Source organism: Nuphar pumila, chromosome 13 (assembly GCF_984573655.1).
Source record: "Nuphar pumila chromosome 13, dmNupPumi1.hap1.1, whole genome shotgun sequence".
Lineage (NCBI taxonomy): Eukaryota > Viridiplantae > Streptophyta > Magnoliopsida > Nymphaeales > Nymphaeaceae > Nuphar > Nuphar pumila.
Genome location: NC_143261.1, coordinates 15,810,647 through 15,836,403, shown reverse-complemented (window position 1 = coordinate 15,836,403; position 25,757 = coordinate 15,810,647). Strand labels below are relative to the sequence as shown.

Below are 25,757 nucleotides of genomic sequence, written 5' to 3'. Positions count from 1 at the left end.
AAATCTTAAAACAATGGGATCTTGATGGATCTTTCCATTCAACTCAAAGTTTTTTGTCTTTGTTTCTATATTCATCAAATATGACATGCCGAGAGATAATCATTTTTTTGGTTTTCAGGCTTAAACATAAATAGCCATGATGCTTGGGAGCATAACCCATGAACACACATTTTTTCGGATTTATCCTCCATTTTATGTTTTCTATAAGTACACAAGCATGAAAAACATACACAACAAATATTTTCGGAAATTTATAATTTGGTTCCATTTTGAAGAAGACTTTAATAGGACTTTTTCCTTTTAGAATCATAGTTGGAGTTCTATTCATAAGATATGTGGCAGCACTAAAGGCATAAGACCAAAAATTTTGAGGTATACTAGCTTCAGCCATCATAGTAAGACCACATTCAACGATGTGACGATGGCGTCTTTCAGTAGCCCCATTTTTGTTCGGGAGTGTGAGGGCAAAATATTTGATGACCAATGCCATGAGATTCAAGAAATTTCAAGAGTCCTTGATATTCACCTCCCTAATCCGAGTGGATAAATTTAATCTTAGTGCCCGTGACTAGTTCAATATGGGCTTTAAATTTTTAGAAAATTTGAAATAAATCTGATTTTTGCTTGATAGATATAGCCATGTGTACTTGGAGTGAGCATCAACAAATAAAGCATAATAATGAAAACCATCTATACTGGTGACTGAGGCTGGGCCCCAAATATCAAAATAAATAACATCAAGCAAACTGTTTACTGGTGTTGGCTTGTCAAATGGTAGATGATGACTTTTTACCACCTGACATGCCTCACACACTTTATTCTTAACAAAATCTTGAAAAGGCAAACCAAGTTTATTCAATACTTTCACCACTATATCAAGAGCAGGATGGCCCATACGCTTATGCCAGAAATCAATGGAGTCTTTTTTCGAGATACATGCTTGATTATCCCCTGCAAGAGTCATCTTGTAGAATTCTCTCTCTTTGCCCTTGGATAAGAGTTCTCCCTATGTTGTAGTCCTTCACATAGCAACAACTTGGATGAAATTCAAAAAATACATTGTTATCTTTAGCAAATTTTTGAACCGATAGAAGATTTTTTGAAATTTGAGGTACATGTAATATGTCATTCATTATGAATTTATCAAAAATGGAGGAATTGATATGCTTGATACTCAAACCTGAACCGTCTCCGATTCTGACGTTATCATCACTTTGATATTATGAGTGAATGGATAAATTGTTCAAGTCACTTATAACATGCTGTGATGCACCTGAGTCCGTGTACCAGTTGTTGTCGCTGCTCGAGTCATTGTGAGGTGTCACATGATAAGCACTGGGAGAAGGTATTGGATTGTTCTGAACATACGACTGCAGTTGATAACATGCCCAAGCTGAATGACCTGTTTTTTCACAGATCTGACATATGATACACAGTCTATCATTTTGGTATCAACCACCTCTACCGCGAAAGCAACCTCGGTTGGCACGACCTCTTGGAGTAAATCTTCCATGATTTTGGTTTTCATGGTTAGGTTTGAGTGCAGTGTTTACAGAGGCATTAAATTGATCATACTCAGTGTTGTTGATGCCAACAAGATGTCTTTCTTGAATCAGGAGAAGACTATAGAGTTCATTCAGAGAGATTTGATCTGAATGAGTTTCTATGGAGGTCTTAAAAGCATGAAATTATGAGGAAAAACCTCTTAGGAGTTGCATAACCAGATCCTCTTCAGGGACCAGTTTAGATGCAACGGTCAACTGATGGGATATAGACCTGGCTTGTTGAAAATATTCATCGATAGATTTGCTTCCTTTCTTGAGATCATGAAGTTGTCCTTTTAATTACATTATACGAGATCTTGAGTGTGCCACATATGATGCCTTGAGGGTGTTCCAAACTTCGAAAGAAGAGCTTAGGCCAATCACTTGGCAGTGAACCGATTCACTCAATGAGGAAATCAACCAACTCATTAGGAGTTGATCATGTTTTATCTAAGTAATATATGAGGGATTTAATTATGTTGATCCTTCGACATAACGAGAAGGACACAGTTTGCTACTGTCGACATATCCCATAAGATCATATGTGATCAAAATAGGTTTGAATTGTGATTCCCAAAATAAATAATTTTCTGAAGTTAATTTGATGGATAAAAAGTGTTGAAGATTAGTGGGAACCTGAAGGAAAATCAAATTGCTGACATCTTATGAAGATTGTTGATTCCTGGTGCCATTGGATTGAGAGGATGATATCGAACTTGAGGCCATGATCGCAGAGCTCTGATACCATAAAAGATGACACTTTTAACGTGGTTCAGCCTCAAGATGAGAGCCTACATCCACGATTCCCTCTCTCTCTCTCACGATGAGAGAGTGGGTTTCCATTGAATTTATAGCTTACAATGCAATTCTGATCCCTTGATTCAAGGGATTTGTTACAGGGAGATTTACATGATAATGAGAGTTATCTTCGGTAGTTTCATATTTTAAAAACTCTCCATTTGTGTCATCCTTATCTTTTCTTCTTCTACCAACTGTAGAAGACGTCAATGCTATAACCGATCTGGACTTTGGGGTGGGATCCGGTTCATGATATCGTCTAACACTAAAAAGCCCAAACTGGGTCAGGTGTAGAATGCTTGGGCTTCTAATATCGGTTCAGGTAGTAGATGGGTTTAGGTTTGGGTCGGTTCGGGTTCATACGCCATAGAACCAATTGGATTTGGGTTTCTAAGTTTTTTTTGACTCACGACCAACCCTGTTTCTCTGTTGTTCTAAATTTCACTCAACCCACTTCAACAAGTCTCAAATTCGGGTCGGTTTAGTCAGGTTTCTTTAATTGCTACCTGATCCACTTAACTAATCTACTGGATCTGCCATTGGTTGCACAAACCTAAATTGGAATGCTGAGCGCATTTAGGTTCCCGCCTTACCATTTACAACTTTAGACGTAAAGAAGCGTGCTCATATCAGGTCCCGCTGAAGTCCATGGGTATCTCCAGACCCAAATCCGAGTCCAAACCGGAGCCAATCAACCCAGAACCAAAGTTCTGGGTCGGGTTATAGACCTACATTCAAATGGATCTTGTTCATTTTCGTAAAGTCAAAGGCTATTTTAGTCATAAATATGGTCGTCTCCACATCAGCAATCAGGTCGAATTTGAATGTCCAACGGCTAGTGCCTCAGACAATTCAAATCTAACATAGATTATATATATGGGTGAGAGAGAGAGAGAGAGAGAGAGAGAGAGAGAGAGAGAGAGAGAGAGAGAGACTAAAATTTCTCCCTCTCGCATTTCCTTCCATTCACGCACCTTATCATATTTCCCCAAATTGTTCTCCTTTAGTTTTGAGTCGGAAATCTCTAGGATTTCTCTTCGACAGCCTCTTCCCCAAGTCGTCCTATCGGTTGCTAAGTTTGGGGATTCTTTTGACTTCAGGAGTTCTGGGGGATGATTTAAGGATCAAGAGCAAGATTTTTGGGTTTTTGTTCTGTCTTGGATCGAAATTCGACCCATTCGCTGTTAGGATTTCATTCTTTTCGCTGGGTTTTCTGATTCAGATTTCTTCCGATTGGCTTTCTTTGGTTTTCGACTTGTAGTGGGTGTTTTTTCTGAAGGAACTCCAGTCATGAAAGAGATGGATCACTCTTTTGTGATGGACAATTATATTCAAGAATCGATAGAGAACGCGCTCGGGCTCCCGGTATCTGCTGACACATTGCAGTCGAAGCTCTTCGCCATGGAAGAGTCAAGAGGGGTGCTTCAGTGCCAGGTTTTCGAGTTGCAGGATCTGGTGAATGACCAAAACAAGAAGATTGAGCAAGCGAAGGTGAGAGATCTCCTTCTTTTCCATTATTTTATCTTCCCCTTTTTTGTTTCAGTCATCCGATTTTTTAATAATTCTTTTGGTCTGTTTTCTTGTCTATATATGCCAAGATTTAGTCCTGTGAATGATTGTCTTTTCTTTTTTGAAAGATTTATTTATGTTACGTATCTTTGTTCCAAAATTATGGTTTGCTTTGTTCTGTTTGATTTCTTTTTCTTCTGATATTTTTTTTCTTCTACTTTCTTTGCTGGCCTCTTTTATTTCCCTGTATTTCCATATGTTTTTCTTTGGTAATTCTATCAGTTTCAAATACTTACTGTTTGGCTTACTTGTATTTGAACAATTGTGGGTCTTCTTTTTTCCCCTTTCTTTATATAGTTTGTGCATCTTATAGTTTTGTTGTCCATCATGAATAAAGAGATTTAGCCTTATTATGAGATATTTTTGTCTACAGTCTGAAGCAGCCATGAATGCACAAGCATTGAGAAAGTCAATCGAGCAAAATCAACGGTTGCATTCGGAGGTGATCGACCTAACAATGCAGATTGCAAGGCTGAATAAGGAATGTTCGCTGTATGATCATGACAGAGAGGCTCTCATGGATTTTGGGAATGATGCAGATGAGAGAGCAAAAGCAGCAGAGGTTCGAGCTCTGGTGGCAGAGGATGCCTCTAGGAGATTATCAGAAGAATTGAACCAGTCTAAGCGAGAAATCGAGATGCTGACGGTGCGTTCCAAGCTTTCTAGTTCTTCCTCTTCTTTTCATTGTCCGGTCAATTTACTGTAATTTTAGTAATGCTTGAAATTTGTCTCTTCTATACATATTTTCACAGTTTTAGGTACTTCTCTTCGTTGATGGAATTTGGGATTCACCTGATTTAGTTTTTATGGTTTCCAGATGAAAAAAACCAGGGTAACCGAGGAGCTGCAGTTGCTTAGGCACAAGATTGTTGAACTCGAAAATGCAAGCGAAGACAACAGCTTTGTTTGCTGTCAATGTTCACAGTTGAAGGTACACACAAAAGAATCCACATTATTTTTTCTATCTGGAATCCCAGGAAGCCATGTGTTGAATTGGAACTTCAATAACATTTTCTCTTATTGAACGGTATATTGTGATTGGTGTTTTATCATTTTGTATTAATTGTATATAACACGACAATTATGCTATCCTTTTTGTGAAATTAAAGTTGCCAGTGCAGTCGTGTGAGTTTGGTTGAGTTAAAACTCAAAATGAAAATAACACTAAATTACACTTTGGTTGAGTTAAAACTCAAATCATACCATACAAAAAATACACTTTCTTGCTCTCCTAAAAGGCATGGTAGAATAATCAAAATGTTTGTGTCGAAATTAAATTTACCAAGGTTTCTGTTAAAGCTTCATTTTATTTAATGGGTGGATGAATACACCAACTGATCATGCTCACTGGTAGGAATGGCAGTGGACTTGGGGAAAATGGGGCCCCGACCCGCCTCAGCCTGTTTGCACCTTGGATGGAGGACATGAAACGGGGAATGGACCGGGGATGGAGGTTAAAATCAAAACCCATGTGGGGATGGAGGCGGGAATGAACTTACTCTTTTCCCACCCCGCCCCCAATCCCCATTAAGAAAATTACTATTATACCTTATACATATTATAAAATCTTATATGTATATATTTCTAACCAACATAAAACCCTTTCTCGAATCTCTCCTCTCTCCTTCCTCTAATGAGCCGTGCGAACTCCCAATTTTCTCCTCTCCTTCCTCTAACAATGAAAGGAAGGACCGGAAAAACGGACCTCACCCAGTTTGGAGCGAGGATGGAGGACATGAAATGGGAAACGGACAGGAGATGGAGGTTAAAATCAAAACCCATGCGGGGATGGAGGCGGGGATGTAGCACAAAATTTTGAGACGGAGCGGGGGTGGAGTCCTTGTCCCCGCACCCACCGGGTCCCCTGCTATCCCTACTCACTAGTTTATGTGTAATTAGGACACAAGCACCCAAAAGGTGCATGATTTCCCTTTAATACAAATGTGGATGTATAAGTTTCCTATATTGTTATGCAACACAGTTTCTTGTAAGCAATTCTTTTATCTAGAAGATTTTGGCTGTTTTGGAAAGTGGAATCCTGAAGAAGGGAATGGAAGATTTTTTAAAATGTAGACAAGTAATAAAAAAAAGAAAAATTAATGAATTAAGAAAAAAAATTAGCTAATATGAACCAGAGTTGCTAGTCGAGAAAGCGAGAGTGGGAAGCGAATCGGGAAGTGAACCACTTATAAAATGTTAGGCAACGAGAAGCACTGGATTACTTAAAAACGAACTAGGAATCGTCTCGAAAGTGAGACGGAAAGTGAACTGTAAGCGACCTAGAAAGTGAATCACAATTCAAAGGGATAACAAAGAAGGAAGCAACCTAGAATTCGAGTAGGAAGCAAATAAGAATCGAAAGGAAAGAGAAAATATAATTATATTTGTTCTAATTTACCAAAATATAAGATTTATATTATATAACTCAAAAACATACAACCAAAAATATAAGTCATATAACTTTGAAGCAGTAAACCAGAAATATAAATTATATAACTCAAAAATATAACTCACAAACATAACTCAAAAAATAGTCAACCAGAAATATAACTCAGAAACAGTCAAACAGATTATATATGAATTACATACACAGAAATTTATACATAACAGGAACACATAATATATAATATACATATTATAATAATTGAAATACAAAATATATAATATAACTGAAAAACAAGATTATCAGTTATATATGTAACTGAAAAACATAAACTATAGCAAAAACAAGAAGATAGAGAGAGAGAGAGAGAGAGAGAGAGAGGAATAAGAAGAAAAAAACAGGAAGAAGAAAGAAAAATAGGAAAAAAAAGTAAAAAAGAAGGAAAAACAAGAAGAAAAAAAAACAGAAAAAGAAGAAAAAGGAAAAAACAAGGAAAAACAGGAAAAAACAGAAAAAATAAGGAAAAAAGGAAAAAAGAAGGAAAAAACAGAAAAAAGGAAAAAAGAAGGAAAAAACAGAAAAAAAGGAAAAAATAGTATTGCTTTTATTTTTTGGGTAAAATTTACATTTTTGAAGGCTAAAACTGGAAGCTCGCTTCCCATTAATGGGGAAGCACACTTCCCCTAAATGGAAAGTGCACTTCCATTTAAAACTTGTGCCTCCCCCACAGGTTTCAGAAGCGCTGCATTTCGCGCTTATGAAGTGCATTTTGAGGAAGTGCAATTCCTCACTCCTATAGGCTTTTCCGGTAACCCTAATATGGACAGTATTATGTTCCAATAATTTGAGTTTGTTTTGAGATAAGGATACCTTCATATCAATTGTTTTATGAAGGACACGTTTGCAAAATTGTTGTGTTTGGATTGGAAGGAGTAGCAAATCACGGCCCTTAAAGCTGATCTTATGTAGTTAAGACTTGATTTGGGCGTAACCACAATATTAGCACCTCTGTGTGTGTGTGTGTGCGCGCGTGCGTGTATTTTCAATTTCTGGTTTATCAAATTTCTCGGGGATGTAAATATTTTTAATTCCATTCGACTTTGTGAGCCTTGATCACATGATATTTGATAAGCAGTGGATTATCAACAATATTGTCGAACAAGATGAAAATCATTTCCCGTAATAAATCACGTGTATTTGAATCTTTCTACCATTCCCATGGAGGATTTTTCTGAAAAATAGTTATAGATTTTTCCAGCAACTGTAGTGTCTATTTCCCTAGAAACAATGTATTCCTGATTTTTACTCTTCAGCAGTTGATAAATGATTGCATGAAATATCCTTTCTCGTCACTTTTTTTCTTCTTGGCTTTCAAAATCCGCCTTGTTGTTTACTGTTGTCTTCTTGTTGCCTTAATATATTAGCTGAAAAATGATTTGCTGATATTGTATAAGGTAGTGTATATAGATTAATATATTTTAATTCTCAACACCAAATTATAAACACATGGAACTGATAGATTTGACCATAAAATGTCAAAGGATGGTACACTTTTCAATGGCGACAGTCTGGAGGAGAACTTACTCAATTCTTTGGTTGAGTCAACCCTCAGCAAAGACAATCGCGAGCTGGAAGAAGTTGTTGTGGAAGGGCGCTCATTTTTGGAGGCACATGCAGGAGAAGAGCCATATTGGAGGTTGATCCAACTCTGGGAAAAGTAAGCCATCCTATTCCAGATTGTTACGTATTTTTGAACATTTTAATATTTTGAATGGAAACTGTAAATTTGACATTTAACAATATTGGAGAGATCCTTTTTTTTGGGCAGTATTCTACTTTGCTATCAAGTACATAAAGCAAGCAACTCTATATTGACATTTTTCTGTTCATCAATTTTATAATGATCCTTCCAGGTTGAAGCCATCAATGCGATACATAGTAGCATTGGCTGCAGTAGTTGAATCTCTTCATCAAGACAAGGATCACCTAAGAATTAACCTTCACAGAGCAGAAGGAGAGGCATGGATCTCTCTCTCTCATGCACACATTGTTTCTATTATGGAAGTTATATTGAAGTCAAGTTCTACGTTTCAGGTTTCAGTGTTATTTGAAGAAAACAAGCTTCTGGATGAGGAGAACAAGAAATTGTTAAGACGGTGTTACAGAGAAAGAAGCCAACAAGGTTCTCCATGCAGCAATTCTGCAAAAGTAAGAAGATTTTTTGTATTTTTGCTAACTTTTGATCAGAGAATTAGCTCTTACTGTCTTCTGGATGCATTTTTGGTCACTATTATTATTATTATTATTATGAATTGAGAACAAGAAAGAATATGGACGGAATGACCTAATTTTAACTGGATATTTGAGTTTAATATGAAATCTCAATGTATATATTTTTTTTAAAACATTACATAAAACTCTTGGTTACTGTTTTTGGATTGGATCAATGTTTTGAATCAGCACCAAAAATATGATTACGAGTAAGGCATATATTCACTACAACTTGGGAGAACTTGCATCCTTCTGATTATTTATTAACCCATTTGTTTCATGCAATTTTTATGGGAAATTTCTGAGCTGGAATCCTCTTCCCTTCCTTTCCCAGTATAAGTGAACAAACATCGAATCATTATGGTCAGAAAATGCCTTGCTGGCACAAGTAGGCCCCAGTTTTCCCCACCAGCTACTGATTTTCATGTGCAAATCCTTCCATGCAGGATTTTTTAGAAATCCATGCCCTTTTCCATGAAAGGCTAGAAATGAAACAGACAAATCCTAAAGGTAATCCATACAAACATCGAATCATTATGGTCAGAAAATGCCATGCTGGCACAAGTGGGCCCCAGTTTTTCCCACCAGCTACTGATTTTCATGTGCAAATCCTCACATGCAGGATTTTTTAGAATTCCATGCCCTTTCTCATGAAAGGCTAGAAATGAAACAGACAGGTCCTAGAAGTAATCCATACAAAAACTATGACCATACAAAAACTATGAAATTTTAGGTTAGTGTCTTCATTGACAAAGGCTGCACTGCAATCAAGAATCATGACTACATCTTGACCTGTACTGACTTCTCCTTTTGAAGATCTTAACAAATTTTTTGATGATAATTGATCTGCATTCTTGCTACTAATGAAAATATTACTTCAGCCACTTCTTGGTGTCTCCAGTTTCCATTCATTTTCTCTGTTAGTTGGATTCTGAAGAATCTGCACTATCACATTTTCTCATTTGTATTGATCTGCATTCAATACGCTTTTGTAGAGCAAGAGAAAAGGGAGCCCAAGAATGAGTAGTGCTACCGAAAGAGCAATTGATTTTGATGGACCTGATTCGCCGAGGCAACCTCTTTCACCGCTGGAAAATAATGTTCAGGCATCCAGGATATACAACTGCAAGTAGTACCAGTTCTTGTGTTCATTTTTTCCCTGTATCTTTTGGGGTTGTGTTCATTGCAGTAACTCCTGAAAACGAACTCTTCTTCTCAGCATCTTTAATGAAGATGTTTTCTTTTCTCTTCTTTGTACACTTAAACATGCAAGCTCCCATGAGAGAGAGAGAGAGAGGGTCACAAGGACAAGCCATTTTGTCTACATGTCCCTGTTGACACGGGCAGACGTGTTGATTCGAACACAGATTCATACAGCCATTGTTTTAATATTTAAATAATTTTATTACTTTTTAATAATAATTCGAAAAAACATTTTTATATATTAAATATAAAAAAATAGTTTTTATTGATTGAAAATCACTCGTCTCTTTTTGAAAATTATCATGGTCGTCCCAATCATAGAGAGTGGAATTTGGACTGGATCTGGTGGGAACCACCCAAAGTCTGATTTTGATGTGGGTCTGGATGATAGCCACAGATGTCAGACATTTTTGGAAAAATGTCCCGATTTTTATAAATGAGATTTTCAAAAATCCAGTATAATCCGAAGAAAAGTGTGATCTTTTTCAAATATCACCTATTTTGAATATATCATGTTTTTATCATGATATTATCATGTTACTAATGTGATATTTATATTTTTATGTTTTTAATGTGTTAAATTTTAATTATATCAATATTTATCTAAGAAAACAAAACTTTTAAAATTATCTCGAGATTTTCCTTTACTGAGATAATCCCGATAACAACATTTGTGACTAAGGTTTAAATGTAGTTGAATGCAACATATTATAAGCTATGGTCATGATACTCAGACCTTCTAATATGGGATTAGCCATGCATGACATGTTTCTTGTGATCTAATAATTCTACAATAATTTCATTTGTTTTATTGTTCATGAGAAACTTTTGATTAGATGATTAGAGGTGCTGCGCTGCTACGCGCTATTCACTGTGCTACTGTAGAAAATACTTTATTGGAAGATGGATTCATTCTGTGCCTTTAATCCAACTCAAGCTGAAGCCACCTTACTTTATTTATTTGCCTAGGTCAAAAGATACCCCTCCATCACCAACTGCACATTGGCAGGTTCTCCGGTTGGTAAATGACCTTGGTTTAGATATTTTCAAGCCACGGTTGTGTCCAGTCAATGATTATCACGTCCTATATGTAAAATTTGATACGAAAATCTTTGTAAACTAAAAATCAATATTTTTTATTAAATTGGTTCGATCCGGAACATAATTTTTTAGTGAATAAGTAATGATAAGTACATCTACAAGTTTGGATTAAACAAACTGAATTGGCCTGAGAGATAAATGGAATCGCTTAAAATATCTAAGTGTTAGATCACGTCACATGCCATATGACGCTTTCTCATTGTCGGTCGTGCAAACAATGAGTTCCACCTAATTTTCATAACTACACTGATCACTCTTGAGATGCCAAATCACCGATGGTTGGTGATTTGGCATATGCATATCACCTAATCCGCTCCCAAGAATCTCTTTTTAAGTACCTAAAAATATATAAAAAACACAACTGCTGATGGCTGATATAATATTCTTTAATTCTTCTTTAAAATAAGAAATATCTGTGAAATATTATAATATGTAGTGTACTTTTCTTGAAAAAAAAAACATATTGTATAATGTGGTTAATTTTTTTTTTTTACATAGAAAGCTGGTGTTAGGCAGACCTCTACCAGTTATACAATTATACCATAGGGATTTGAACTTGCAACGTCCCAACACAAAGTGACATGATGCTCCTGCCACACAAACCAATTTCTATCAAGGTTTCACTCAGTTTTGCAAACCATGCTCGTGGGGACTGTTTCAGCCCACACAGGGACTTTTTTTTAGTTTGCACACAACATTTTATTTTTCCTTAACTTCATATCCGGGAGAAAGATCCATGAAAACTTTCTCTTCTAATTTCTCATGCAGGAAAACATTTTTAACATCCAATTGAAATGTAGGCCAACTTTTACTACTGGCTATGGCAATTAAAATTCGAATATAATTCATCTTTGCAACTGGAGCAAAGGTTTCAGTAAAATCTACCCCTTTTTCTTGGGTATATCTTTTGGCAACAAGATGAGCTTTGTACCTATCTATCTTCCCATTACTATGCTACTTTATTTTATATATCCAACAACATCAAACAAATTTCTTTTTAGAGGGAAGTTCAACAAGTTCCCATGTTTGTTTTTTTTCAAGAGCATTCAACTCTTCTTTCATAGCCTCTTTCCAAACTTGACTGGATTTGGCTTCTTCAAAAGTGTTTGATTCTTTGCAAGCATAAACAGATAGAAGGTAGTTTACATACCGATGATGCAGATTTTCAAAAACTACATTTTGTTCAATAGGATATTGAGTGGATTGTGAAGCACAATAAGTGTAGAAATCCCTGAGATGAGCAGGACGTCTACTTTCCCTTTGAGATCGTCTAAGAGTAGTTACCTTATTGGTGTTGTTACCCTGTTCTTGACTAGTCTCCATGTGTATCTCAGCCTGTTTATAAGCTTGATCATCTTCATTAGCATCTAGGGCCGGCAGAACATGCTTCAAACTATCAGACTCCCCCTGACGACCAACATCAACTATATGAGAAACATGATTCTAATACTATGGCTCCTTTTTAAAAAAGGCTACATCACATGAGAAATAAATTCATTGACAAACTAGATCATAGCATTTATATCCCTTTTTAACACTGGAATAGCCCCAAAAAACACATTTTAAGGCTTTTTTCAAAAACTTGTTTCTCATATGCCTTGAACATGAATAAAGCACTTGCAACCAAAAACACGAAGATGATTAAGAGAGTGTTTTAGATTCTTAAGAACCTTAAGAGGTATTTTATTGTTCAAAGAAGAACTTGGTATCCGGTTTATAAGATGACAGTGAAGTGGAGGAAGTAAATTCTCCCAGATTATTCCGGAAACATGATTCAGATGAGGATGATGTCAATCCAGCAATGTACAAGATATTTCAAAAGATGATGAAAAAAATGATGTCCGAGCAAGCTGGGGTAGGTTCAAAGAAAGCATCCTCTAAAAATAAGGTCAAGAGAATGCCAGTGAAAAAGCATGTCAGGATTAGCAAGAAGAAAGTCTAGCAGGACAACACATCGGAGGGTACAAAATCGGCAGAGGAGGATTCTGAGGAAGAACAGTTTGTGTTTGTCCCAAAACATCTGAGACAACCCAAAAAGGTGGCAGAAGAGCCTGAATCAGTAAACAAGCCTAGAGATGAGGTCTCGGTAGAAGATTCAATCCAAGCACTAACTAAGATGGTCAAGGACCTGCAAATCTGAGATAAGGGAAAGAAGGTTTACACCAGGCAAGACTTCTACCTTGGTCTAGATGGGGACATCAACTTGGAAGACCTCCCCAGAAAATTCATTAAGTTCGACGGATTCGGCAATCCAAAAGCCCACCTCGCCATGTTTTTCGCAGAATGTGCTAGGTTTAGTGAAGATAACCATGCTCTTTTCTTATGTTTCCCATGCAATCTTGAAGGCATAGCAGCTAAGTGGTATGCAGAACATATCAACTCCATCGAGTTGCAAGATTTTGATAAAGTCGTTAATCTATTTGTAGAGAGATTCATGTTCAACACTGAGGCACTGCCGACCCTCAATCATTTATACAATCTGAAGCAAGAGAACAAAGAAAATGCCATAGACTTCATTCGAAGGTAGAGAGACACATGTAATAAAATGAGAACCCCCATTTCAGAAGAGCACGCGCTCCAAGTCATCCTGAACAACTTCTCTCAACCTCTCCAGAGCCTTATTTCCACCTTCCGATCAAAATCATTCATCAAACTCATTGAACGGGCTGAATGGCTTGAGATGGAAATGGATAACAGAGTCTATGACGGTATCACCCTGGCAAGGGGCTGTCAAGATGCAAAGAAGAAAGCCCATTTCACTCTTTCTGCTAGTTCCTCATCCGACAACAAGGGTAACAAGGATGATCATGTCAACAATTCAGAAGGATTCAGAGGTCAAAAAGGGAGGTTTTTCAACAATAATAAGCCTTCCCAATCCAATCCTCCGCAATGGGAAAAGGATCAGGAAAAACCGAAATGCAAGGACTGGAGTCCTGACTGCGAGTTCACCCCTTTAGAACAGACACTCGAGGAGGTTCTGGAATATATGCTCACGAAGAACATGATCCGCCTGCCAAAAGTTGTTGATCCTCTAGTAATCTTGGGCAAATTCAAGGAACAGTTCTAAAAGTTTCACCAAACTGTGGGGCACGACACATAGCACTGCTTTGTTCTAAAAAATATCATCCAGGACTGCATCAATAAAAATCTTTTGATAGAGGATGAAGATGAAGAGCAGCCCGCTGTCCTGACCAAGCCTTTCCCAGATCATTCAAAAAACTGACAATGCTAGACTCTTTCTGCTTTCTTCCATTTTCTTTACCAACCATCCTGTAAGGGCAAGTCAGCCCGAGTCTTTTGAGACCATTTTTGGTCAAGATGCTTGTGAATATTTCAAGTCTTTGTTATCGATTTCGCTTATAAATGAAATGCCAATTTTCTTCCTATCTTTTGTCATATTGAGGCATCTTTTATTATTTAAATTACATTTACACTTAAAATATTCTGTTCAGGATAAGGGGGCAATCCCGATATCATCCACGAGAGAAATGATATTACCTATGAGGGTTTTTCAAAATCATAAAAATCTTAAAAATTTCTGCCAAATCTTCGTCATGATCGCCCAAAGTTCAAAATTTTGATCCAATCTTTTTCAAAATCAACCAACGTATTGATTCTCCTTTTCAAAATCGGTTTCAAACCATTGTTTTCAAAGAATTAACCCTTATGATGATCTCTCTTCAAAATCAACCCTCACGTTGATTCTTCTTCAAAGATCAGCTCTCGTGTTGATTATTCTTCAAAATCAACCTCACGGTTGATCCTCTTTCCAAAAATGTTTTTCTCATGAATGTTCTCCTCTCACTTTAAAGATCCCACGTGCAGGCAGGATCAAACAAACTCTTTTCTCAATTTTTATCCATTTTTCGTTTGTCAATCTTTATCAGTCTTATCAGTTTTATTCATCTTTATCAATTTTATCAGCTTTATTGATTTTTCATCCATTTTTATTTCTTCTTGTCAATTCTTATTTCAAAATTACCCTTTCAGGTTAAGGGATAAATCTGATGCCTCTTTTCCATGAGGTATTCCTTTTTTCTTCTATTTCCCACTCAAGTTAAGGGATAAACCTGAATTTCCCGCTCAGGTTAAGTGATAATCCTGAAGTCTTTTCATCGTCTTCCAAAGTATCCTCAGTTTTTCTACCAAATTATACAATTTTTATCAAGATCCTAGTCAATCTTTGTCAATTCTTTGTTTATTATTCTTTATCAATTTTATTGATTCTTTATCAATTTTTATCAATTCTTTTCGTTATCAACCTTTTACCAGTTTTGTCAAAAATTTGCCAATGTCATTCTCCTCCCATTCAGGATAAGGGATAATCCTGAGACCACTCATAGGGGCAACAATGCTACCTATGAGAATTCTTTTACAAAACAATTTTCCTCAATTTCCTTAAAATTTTCTCTTCATTTTTATCAAAATTTCCATCAATTTCTATCTCTTTTCATCAATCCTTCTCAAATTTTATTGATCCCCGTTCAGGATAAGGGGTTAATCCTGAAAACAGGATCACATACAGCAGACTATGATGGTCCATTCAATCCACGAGTTGAACCCTCCCTTCTTAAATTGTGATCTTTAGGTTGAACCCCTATGGAATCAATAGTTCGTAGTTCGAACCCCTGTCAAACCCATATGGATCACCTATTGAATCCCTTTGTGAACCAAAATTCTTTCTCAACCCATTCGATCTTTAGGTTGAACCCCTACTGATCCGCGATCTTTAGGTTGAACTCCTACTGATTCGTTGTCCTTAGGTTAAACTCCTTTAGGACCATTCCTTTAGTTGATCTTTAGGTTGAACCCCTACTGATCAACGATCTTTAGGTTGAACTCCTACTGATTCACAGTCCTTAGGTTGAATCCCTTTAGGACCAATTTTCCTTTTGTCGATCTTTAGGTTGAACCCCTACTGATCCACGATTTTTAGGTTGAACTCATACTGATCCGCAGTCCTTAGGTTGAACCCTTTTAGGACCCTTCTCTTCTATCGATCTTTAGGTTGGACTCCTACTGATCTGCGATCTTTAGGTTAAACTCCAACAGATCCACAGTCCTTAGGTTGAACCCCTTTAGGACCCTTCCCTTCCATCGATCTTTAGGTTGAACTCCTACTGATCCGCGATCTTTAGGTTGAACTTCTACAGATCCGCAGTCCTTAGGTTGAACCCCATTAGGACCCTTCTCTTCCGTCGATCTTGAGGTTGAACTCCTACTAATCCGCGGTCTTTATGTTGAACTCATACTGATCCGCAATCCTTAGGTTGAACCCCTTTAGGACCCTTTCCTTCCATCGATCTTTAGGTTGAACCCTTGCTGATCCATCGATCTTTAGGTTGAACCCCTACTGATCCGCGGTCTTTAGGTTGAACTCCTACTGATCCGCAGTCCTTAGGTTGAACCCCTCTAGGACCATTCCTTCAGTCAATCTTTAGGTTAAACTCCTACTGATCCGCGATCTTTAGGTTGAACCCCTATGGATCCGCAATCCTTAGGTTAAACCCCTCTAGAACCATTCCTTCAGTCGATCTTTAGATTGAACTCCTACTGATCCACGATCTTTAGGTCGAACTCTTACTGGTCTGCAGTCCTTAGGCTGAACCTCTTTGGGACCCTTTCCTTTCATCAATCTTTAGGTTGAGCTCCTACTGATCCACAATCTTTAGGTTGAACTCCTACTGATTCGCAGTCCTTAGGTTGAACCCCTTTAGGACCATTTCCTTTCATTGATCTTTCGGTTGAACTCCTACTGATTAGCGATCTTTAGGTTGCACTCCTATAGATCCACAATCCTTAGGTTGAACCCCTTTAGGACCATTCCTTCAGTCGATCTTTAGGTTGAACTCCTACTGATCTGCAATTTTTAGGTTGAACCCCTTTAGGCCCCTTTTCTTTCAATCGATCATTAGGTTGAAGCCCTATTGATCCGCAATCTTTAGGTTGAATTCCTATCGAACCAAAGTTCCTAAAAATGTCAATCTTTAGGTTGAACTCCTACTGATTCACAATCCTTAGGTTGAACCCCTTTAGGACCCCTTTCCTTTAGTCGATCTTTATGTTGAACTCCTACTGATCTGCGATCTTTAGGTTGAACTCCTACTGATTCGCAATCCTTAGGTTGAACCCCTTTAAAACCCTTTCCTTCGGTCGATCTTTAAGTTGAACCCCTACTGATCAGCGATCTTTAGGTTGAACTCATACTAATTCGCAATCCTCATTTCAAACCCCTTTTAGGACCCCTTTCCTTCAGTCGATCTTTAGGTTGAACTCCTACTGATCCACGATTTTTAGGTTGAACTCCTACTGATTCGCAGTCCTTAGGTTGAAACCATTTAAGACCCTTTCCTTCGGTCGATCTTTAGGTTGAACCCCTACTGATCAACGATCTTTAGGTTGAACTCCTACTGATTCACAATCCTCATTTTGAACCCGTTTAGGACCATTCTCTCTGTCGATCTTTAGGTTGAACTCCTACTGATCTGCGATCTTTAGGTTAAACTCCTACTGATTCGCAATACTCATTTTTACCCCTTTTTTAGAACCATCCCAAATCGATCTTTAGGTTGAATTCCTACTGATCAAGGCCCTTAGGTCGAATTCCTCTTGGACCTATGTTCTTCAAAAGTCGATCTTCAGGTTGAAGTCCTACTGGTTTCCGACCCTTAAATTGAACTCCTTCTGAACCCATCTCATTTTAAAAAATCTATCTGTAGGTTGAATTCCTACTGATCCATATTCTTTTGCGGTTCTCAGATTGAATTCCTATTGAACCAAAATTCATTTTTCAAAATTCCAATCTGTAGGTTGAATTCCTACTAATCCAATATTCTTTTGCGGTTCTCAGGTTGAATTCCTATTGAACCAAATCATTCTTCAAAAATTCAATCTGTAGGTTGAGTTCCTATTGATCCAATATTCTTTTGTGGTTCTCAGGTTGAATTCCTATTGAACCAAAATTCATTCTTCAAAAAATCAATCTGTAGGTTGAATTCCTACTGATCCATATTCTTTTGCGGTTCTCAGGTTGAATTCCTATTGAACCAAATTCATTTCTCAAAAATCCAATCTGTAGGCTGAATTTCCACTATTCTTTTACGGTTCTCAGGTTGAATTTCTATTTGAACCAAATTTGTTTCTCAAAAAAAAAATCAATCTGTAGGTTGAATTCCTACTGATCCATATTCTTTTGGGGTTATTAGGTTGAATTCCTATTTCATTCTTCAAAAACTCAAACTGTAGTGTGAATTCCTACTGATCTATATTCTTTTGCGGTTTTTAGGTTGAATTCCTATTGAACCAAATTCGTTTTTCAAAGATTTAGTCTGTAGGATAAATTCTTACCCGTCAAAAAGTTCTTTTGCAATTCTTAGGTTGAATTCCTATTAAACTAAATTTTCCAAAATTTTGGTCTGTAGGATGAATCCCTACAGATCCAATATTCTTTACGGCTCTTAGGTTGAGTCCTTGTTGAGCCAATGTTGTCTAATAAAACCAATGTTCACATGTTATTTCTTCCAAATTTTAGATAAAGGTCCTATCAAAATTTATATTGAGTAATTATTTCATAAAGGATTCTCGAAAACTTTACCAATCTGCTAAAAATGTGTTGATTCCAATATTTTACTGCACAAAAGAATCACCTTAAATTACCTCTAGTATTCTTTTCAAAAGGGTGAAGCTTCTCGCGAAAAGGAGTAAAATTTAAATCTTCTCTCTGTTGATCAACCAAGAGGATGTAAGAAATATCTTTGGTATGATTAGCGAAAGAAATATTCAATGATGTTGAAAGGCTAGAAGTGAATCGATATTGATCATAGCTATGACGCATGTTTGAATACAACTTTTTGGCAATCAGGTAGTGGAAATACCCTGAGCGATAAAAAGAATCCACTCAATCCATATCTCCTCATTCATTCATTTAAGCTACAATCAAATATCCGCAAAGAGGATCTCTCAATTGTCGTCAAGATGAAGGCGAATATGCGAGTTAAACCCCCGGGGCCAAAGAAGATTTGAATCATCTCCTAGATGAAAGAGTTTGTGATGGATCCTTCCAGGGAATGTTCAGATCACTGTCAAGATAAAGGCGACTGCGCTGAGCCTCCCGACAAACCCTAAAAGATATTTTATTACTGCTATCATCAAGAGATTTTTAACCAATGAGCCCATATCACCAGTATGATTCCTGAGAAAAAGAAGGATCAGAGCATCTCCAAGATGGAGTTTGTGACGTACCCTTCCCCGAAGAAAAAAAGAAAAGCCAGGACATCTCCAAAATGAAGGATGATGTAATAAACTTCCCCGAAACCCAAGAAAGCTCAATATCTTAAAAATGCCAGAAAGATCATTATGGAAAAGCCCCAGGATATCAAACTGCTAGAATTGCCAGAATTCATCTTTTCTTATGCGAAATCCTTTCATCAATGTTTTTTCACTACTTGGTTTTATGAAATTAAGAGTATTTCTTCTCTATTCATGTCAAGGAGATGGATAGCTTCCTTGAAGAAACTCAACAGCTTTAAAATTTAAATTTGAATTTGACTTTGAAATCCGGGGAGTTAACCTCGTTGGAGGAAATACTCTAGGTAAAAGAGGGAATATCTTTCGCACATACGTGCACACTTTCAAGCATTTGAATCAATTACAATTTCATCTTATTGGCAAAATTTTCTAGTTATCCAAAAATAAATAAATGCCCAATATCCATTTTGATGCAACCTACCGTTGTGCATATTTTTCAAAGAGAATTGCCTCATTCTGAGGAGGTATTTCTCCTAGTCCCATCACGGTTTTCCCCATCAAGGAACCCATGCTTTGTATATCCATTCAAATAAAGATTATATATGAACCTCGTCTCACGAGGTATTTTTAAAAAATATCCCATCATGGTTTTTCAAAATATCTTCGTCCCATCTAAGTTAAGGGCTAAACTTGTGTCTTTTTAAAAAAATCTTATTTTTGTCTCAACCATAAGACCTCTTCAAAACCTCTCCTTTTTCCATTTCAGGATATTTATCCCAAAAACCCCATCATGATTTCCTCATTTTCTGCCCAAATCACTTTCTTCTCGAGGATCTCGTTTCTTCCCAAAACCTTTCAAGATAAGGTGTCGAACCTGAGAATAATATTCCTCAAAAATAAAATTCTTCCACTGTAATTTTTAGAAGAAATACTCTTAATTTTTTATTATCCTTTGATTTCTTGTTTCAAGCCCCATTAATGCACCCCTTGTAAATCCGATTTGCAGATAGAAACATCGGTTTACACAGTGCAAACATCAATGGAATACAAACATTCCAACATATTTTCCTTTTATTATTTACAAATTTCTCGATTCATCTGTAGTCCTATGGTAACATATAGTTTCTCTGCAATACGATCAAGATCATCACCATCGATTCATTTTTATGTATTTATTTTGATTATATTCCTGTTTTTGTTTTATTTTCCGTTTATATATATTCTTATCTGCATTTTGATTCTGATTTTGCTTCTCGAATGACATCAGATCCCTTGCTTCCCTTTGGTATACTGCTTTGCATATAACCAGCATCATTTTCTCTATTTTCTTTTCTTTCACTGGTTTTAGTTAAGACATTATCACAAGCCCTCGCTTCATGAGTCTCGATATGAGCATGTGTTTATGCTTTACCATAGCATAAACATGGGCTCTGAGCCTCATCGCAATACATGCTTCTGCTTTTGCTGTAGCATAAGCTCGCATTTCCACCTTCTCTGAACCTCATCCTTTCATGCGTTTAGGCTTCAAGATAATATAAATTTGTGCTTCCTTTCTGCAAATTTCATATTTATTCTTGATGTTAGTATAAACACATGCTCTTCTCTTCCCAATTCCCATCACCATGTACAGTCCCATGTATTTATGTTGCAGTACATATAGACATTACTTCATTCCTTCATTTTATTTAGATTTGTTATGGATTATGTATCACTATTATATCTCATTGCATCGGTAGACTCTGGATTCCTTGATTTCTCAGTTCAACACAGTAGTAACAAAGGTATGTAATCTGCTTAGTTTGCTTGATTAGTGTTCTAAATGCAATTCCATACTCTCTACAGTTTGTCCCATTGAGGGCCAATATTAGATCAAACTATGGTTAGAGTTGCAGTGATCCCAAGCCCTTGATGTCAAAGAGAGCCCATTTTGAAATCCCCGTTGTACTTCTGTAGCATCTTGGATCCTGATTGAGGCTAATTTCCCATCATCTGTTTTGCATGATCTTTCTTTTGGGGGTTATTGCCTCAATAACAAGATCATTTATAGGTTGATATTGCATGGAGATGAATGAAAACAAGATATTTTTTTTGACGCACATGCACATGTTCTTGTGAAATCTGCTAGGGTTTCATGCACAAGGTACTTCTTTTTCATAAAACACATGCTTCGTTATTTTCTACTCCAATAAATCATCTTGATGATATGATGCCAACCTTCTGTCATCCTAGTGATGAACCTTTTCAATTCTTAACGATGGAGAATGCCAAAAACAACAAAAGTTTTAGTTTCAATGCAAGAAGTTGGAAGCTGTGAAATTGTGGTATTGATGAACGTTTGTACTCTAGATATATGTTACATGCTGCCATATGGTTTCAAAAAGTGGCAACTTTATAAAGATTTGGCATGAATCTTACCTTTGTGTTTTCTGGGAATCAACTTAGCAAGCAGGTTGAACTTTATTTGTTTGTATCATGCATCTTGATTAGTTCAAAAAAAAATCGTATATTGTTTTAGTTTATTCTCACCGTTAAGTATTGAGTACACCAGCCTTATTCATATCCATCAAAGAGTTTGATCTGGGTATTGTCATCTGGCATACTACTATGCTGTCTCTGAAGAGACAGATCAACCCATCATTCGTTCCGTATAACCAAGTTGCAGCCACACACAAACTGACTGGACCATCACAACTCATCAGGTATTGAATCCCTAGTTTGTCATCACCAGGCCTGTGTCATTTATCTTGCTGATGTTTCTACAACCCCTAAGGTCACCCATCAGAGGGTGGCTTTGTTTGCATAAATCAATTTGCAGCAACATTTAACAAGCGTTATTACTAGTTATTAGAAGCTCTTTGACTCGTATGTTCGTGTAGCGAGTAATTCCAGAATGTTCAAAGTAGGGTATGTGTTACCTTACCCCAGTTTTCCTTAGTACTCTTTGTGGCATTTCAGATTTCAAACCCTTGTCCATTATCTTCTAAGTCCTTATGTATTGTCATTAGCATACCTCTGTATCACCATCCTGAGTAGTAGGGTCGGTAGGTAAAGGTAGTGTTGATATTCCAGTTGGTTGACAAAGATGATGAGGCCAAAGTGGTGAAAGGGGAAAGAATGACAAAAGGTATTGATGTTGTAATTATGGCTACCGCGCCACAAGTGTTGTTTATATTCACCTGTTTGTGTTGTATAATCTCTCTAATCATGAATTTTATGCTTCGATCAAGGTTTTTTTATCGAGCATATTTTGGTATCCCATGTTATTTACTCTTCTTCCTTTATTTTTATTTTTATTTTTCTATCACAACATGCATTGAACTGCCTTCATTATTACCTGTGTATGTATTTTTGTTAATGACTTCGTATCCCATATCTGTATATTATCAAATAACACTTGTAATGTCTTGAGTATATAGCAATCATGTCCCCTTTAGTTCATGTACAACCCTACCAATCTATCCATTGTAATCAACCCATATCCCGAGTGCCCACCTGCAATACCCATGCCTCCAGCACTTAACACTGATTCCCCCTGCATCTCCTCTACTATTCATCAGCATAGCAACTGTTATATATCACATGTGTTTCAGTAAACTTCATATTTCCTGCTTCAACCTATGCTCAAACTTTATTCACTCAAATACATTGCAGCTGTTATCATGTCCCTATACACCTCTCTTCATAAACACCTCCTAATGTCAATATTTCCAGCTACCATATACTTCAAGCACACCTGTAATGCTATTAACTTTGGCTGCCAGCAATACCTTCTTTCTACATTTCCCACCATCTGTTTATCATTCAAATACTACTGCAAAACACTCCATCCACTACTGAACACCATACCACAACTACTTATTTGTTGCCTTCCCACTTCAATATTCACCTATGCTCTCATTCCCAAACCCACTTGTTGAATATATATTTCAGCACCACAAGCACCTACCTGTTTCACATGTCATCACCATTATCTTTTGCATGGGCACCTCCACTTCATGCGCACCAATAGGCCTTCATTGTATGTCATCCATTATATGTACACCCTCTACTGCCACTATGTATCCCATGTCCTTCACATTTGCAACCAGTTCATATGACCCTCACAGCACATCCTGTACATTACCTCCACTCTCTATGCCTACTTCACAGCCATCACATATTATATGTTATCTTCACTACACTGTTAACACATCTCCATCATCTCCACCCCTTGCATTGATACACCATGTTCATCGGATGCACACATCTCATCTCTCCACCACACCTTCTCACGACATCCCCTCCTCCATCTAATTCCCACCTTGCAACCTCTTGCATTCGTTGTTACAACAGCAACCTATATGATCTCAGCTGCCTCACATCATTACCACTTCTACCCACAACACACTCATTGCCTTAACTTTCATTACCTGTTAGTCTCATCACTCCCTGCATTCTTTCCAACATTTAGCATCTATGCCCTGGCATGCATCTCATACGTTCTATAATGCATAAACATCATTGAAGCTTCATCATATGCATCATAAAACTCAGTGTCCCACTAGTTTAGTGTGCATCTGAGCATCCATTACATCATTTGTATGCAACATGTTGTCTCTTTATATGCATATTTTTTTTAGCTTAACATCGGATTTTTCAGAAATTTGGCAAAAGAGATTATTCTTCCTCCCTAGTCTGGGAATTTGAACTTAAATTTAATTCAAGTTTGTAATAGTTAGATATAATGGGAATTCTTTACATTTCCTATCTTAGAATAGAATCTATGAGCATGCATATTTTTTAGAAATGCTCGTTTCATTTTCCTCTTTCGTTTCAAAAATTCACGAATGAGAACACGAATGTCACGTGCACCATTCTAATAAAAGGTGATTAAATCCTAAGTTGATGATTTGCATCAATGGCCATAGTCAAGGTGTGAACAAAACTTATGATTTTCACCTTTTATGGAATAATACTGGATCCACACTGGATCTTTTTAAAAAATCATCATATTTTCAAATATTTTCTTCCTTTATTAGAGTTTAACTTAAAATTAACTCAATATATATATCAATGGCCATAGTCAGGATATATTGAGAGTAAATTTCATTTTAAAACTCTATAAAGGCATCAAAATGTGTTTTATTCTTCACTTGAATTTAAGTACGATTATTATATAATACATCTTATGACTATGGTCAGAGATGTATTATATTTTTAATTTTATTTTTAATTCATTTAAAGAATGAGATATGATTTTCAAAACCAAATTTCAAATTCTTTCATTCATTTCATCATTTAGGATAGAATTAAATCATATTTTCAAAATTCTTTTCCAAGATCAAGTGATTTTGAGATATATTCTTCAAATATCTTCTTCACCTCTCAGGTCAATCTTCAATTCTCATTTGTAAATTCAAAATCTCCTTTCTATTCTCAAATTCTATCTTACTTCAAAAATTCAAAACTTCAATTTCAAAAGTTCAATTTGACTTTGAAATTTCAGATTCATTTTATATTCAAAGATTCAATTTCAAAGTCCCATTTGACTTTGAAAACTCAAATTCATTTCTAAATTTAGAATTCAATTCTCAATATTCCAGATTAAATTTTAAAGTTCAATTTAACTTTGATTTCCCAGATTCATCATCTGATTCCCAAAAATTTGAATTTTAAATTAAGTTTATTCTCTCTTCAAATTCTCAAATTCTTTCTGTAATTTTCTGAGTTTAGATGTTCAAAAATTCGATTCATTCTGGAAATCAAAATCAAAGCTTTTGAAATTGGCTCTAAAAATCGATTTTCTCTGAAGTTCAAAAATTAAAAATCAAAATTCAATCTGGATTCTCAAATCCAAATCCATCTTCAAGATTTATCTGGATTTCTTGAATCCAATTCCAATTTTCAAAGTTTCACCTTAAATTCTAGGTTTTTGAGATTCATCTTGGATTCTAGACTTTGGATCCAATTTCATTTAGGATTCCAGATTTCAGATTCAACTCTATCTTGGATTTCAGACTTCGGATCCAATGCCGTTTAGGATTCTAGATTTTAAATTTAAATCTGTCTTGAAATCTAGATCTAAAAATCCAATTCTGTTTTCAAATTCCACCTAGACCCAAGATCCATTCTTCATAATTTCAAAACTACTTGATAAAATTTTCAAATTCTTCTCAAAAGAACATACAACTTTTGCATTTACACAAGCATGATTCTCTGTGCATTTTTTTGACTTAGAATAAATTCTTAGATAATATTTAGGCAAAGCAAAAAGGCATAAATTTGATCCTTGGTTCGATTACCCCAGGTAAAGGTGCCAGAAATGGTCGAACCTCGTACCGACGAGCGAGCCCCGTCTCCCAATTTTCTCTTAAATATTTCAAAACGGAGGCGACTAATCTTTTTTTTTTAAATCTTTTCAGAATTTAAAGTCAAGTGAGACCTTCGCAAAAGAGTTTCTCTCTCTCTTCTTTCTTTTCTTTTCTCTTCTCTCTTCTTATCTGTCTTTTATTTTTCTCCCTTTAAAAAAGAGAAAGTAGAGGTTAGAAAGGAAAAGAGAAGGAAGAGAGAGAAATACCAAGAGAGGAAAATTTTTGCGATGATCACAATAAGAGAATAATCCTGAAATCACACCACATATAGCTAACTATGATGGTCCATTC

At 36.4% G+C, this 25,757-nt stretch overlaps 1 protein-coding gene across 1 annotated transcript; it reads left to right on the top strand.

The window, feature by feature from the left end:
* The first annotated feature begins 3,641 nt into the window (after positions 1-3,641).
* LOC149817904 (uncharacterized) lies at positions 3,642-8,015 on the top strand. Its single transcript, XM_089986111.1, has 4 exons — positions 3,642-3,833; positions 4,285-4,557; positions 4,729-4,842; positions 7,836-8,015. Exons 1-4 carry the CDS (start codon positions 3,642-3,644, stop codon positions 8,013-8,015), a joined length of 759 nt encoding a protein of 252 aa, XP_089842237.1.
* The last annotated feature ends 17,742 nt before the right edge of the window (positions 8,016-25,757 follow it).

Excerpts from the sequence above, each read along its gene's own strand:
- LOC149817904 (XM_089986111.1), top strand. The coding sequence starts at position 3,642 with ATGGATCACTCTTTTGTGATGGACAATTATATTCAAGAATCGATAGAG. Across the intron at positions 3,834-4,284 it reads AGAAGATTGAGCAAGCGAAG|TCTGAAGCAGCCATGAATGC; the intron begins GTGAGAGATCTC and ends TTTTGTCTACAG. Across the intron at positions 4,558-4,728 it reads GAGAAATCGAGATGCTGACG|ATGAAAAAAACCAGGGTAAC; the intron begins GTGCGTTCCAAG and ends TATGGTTTCCAG.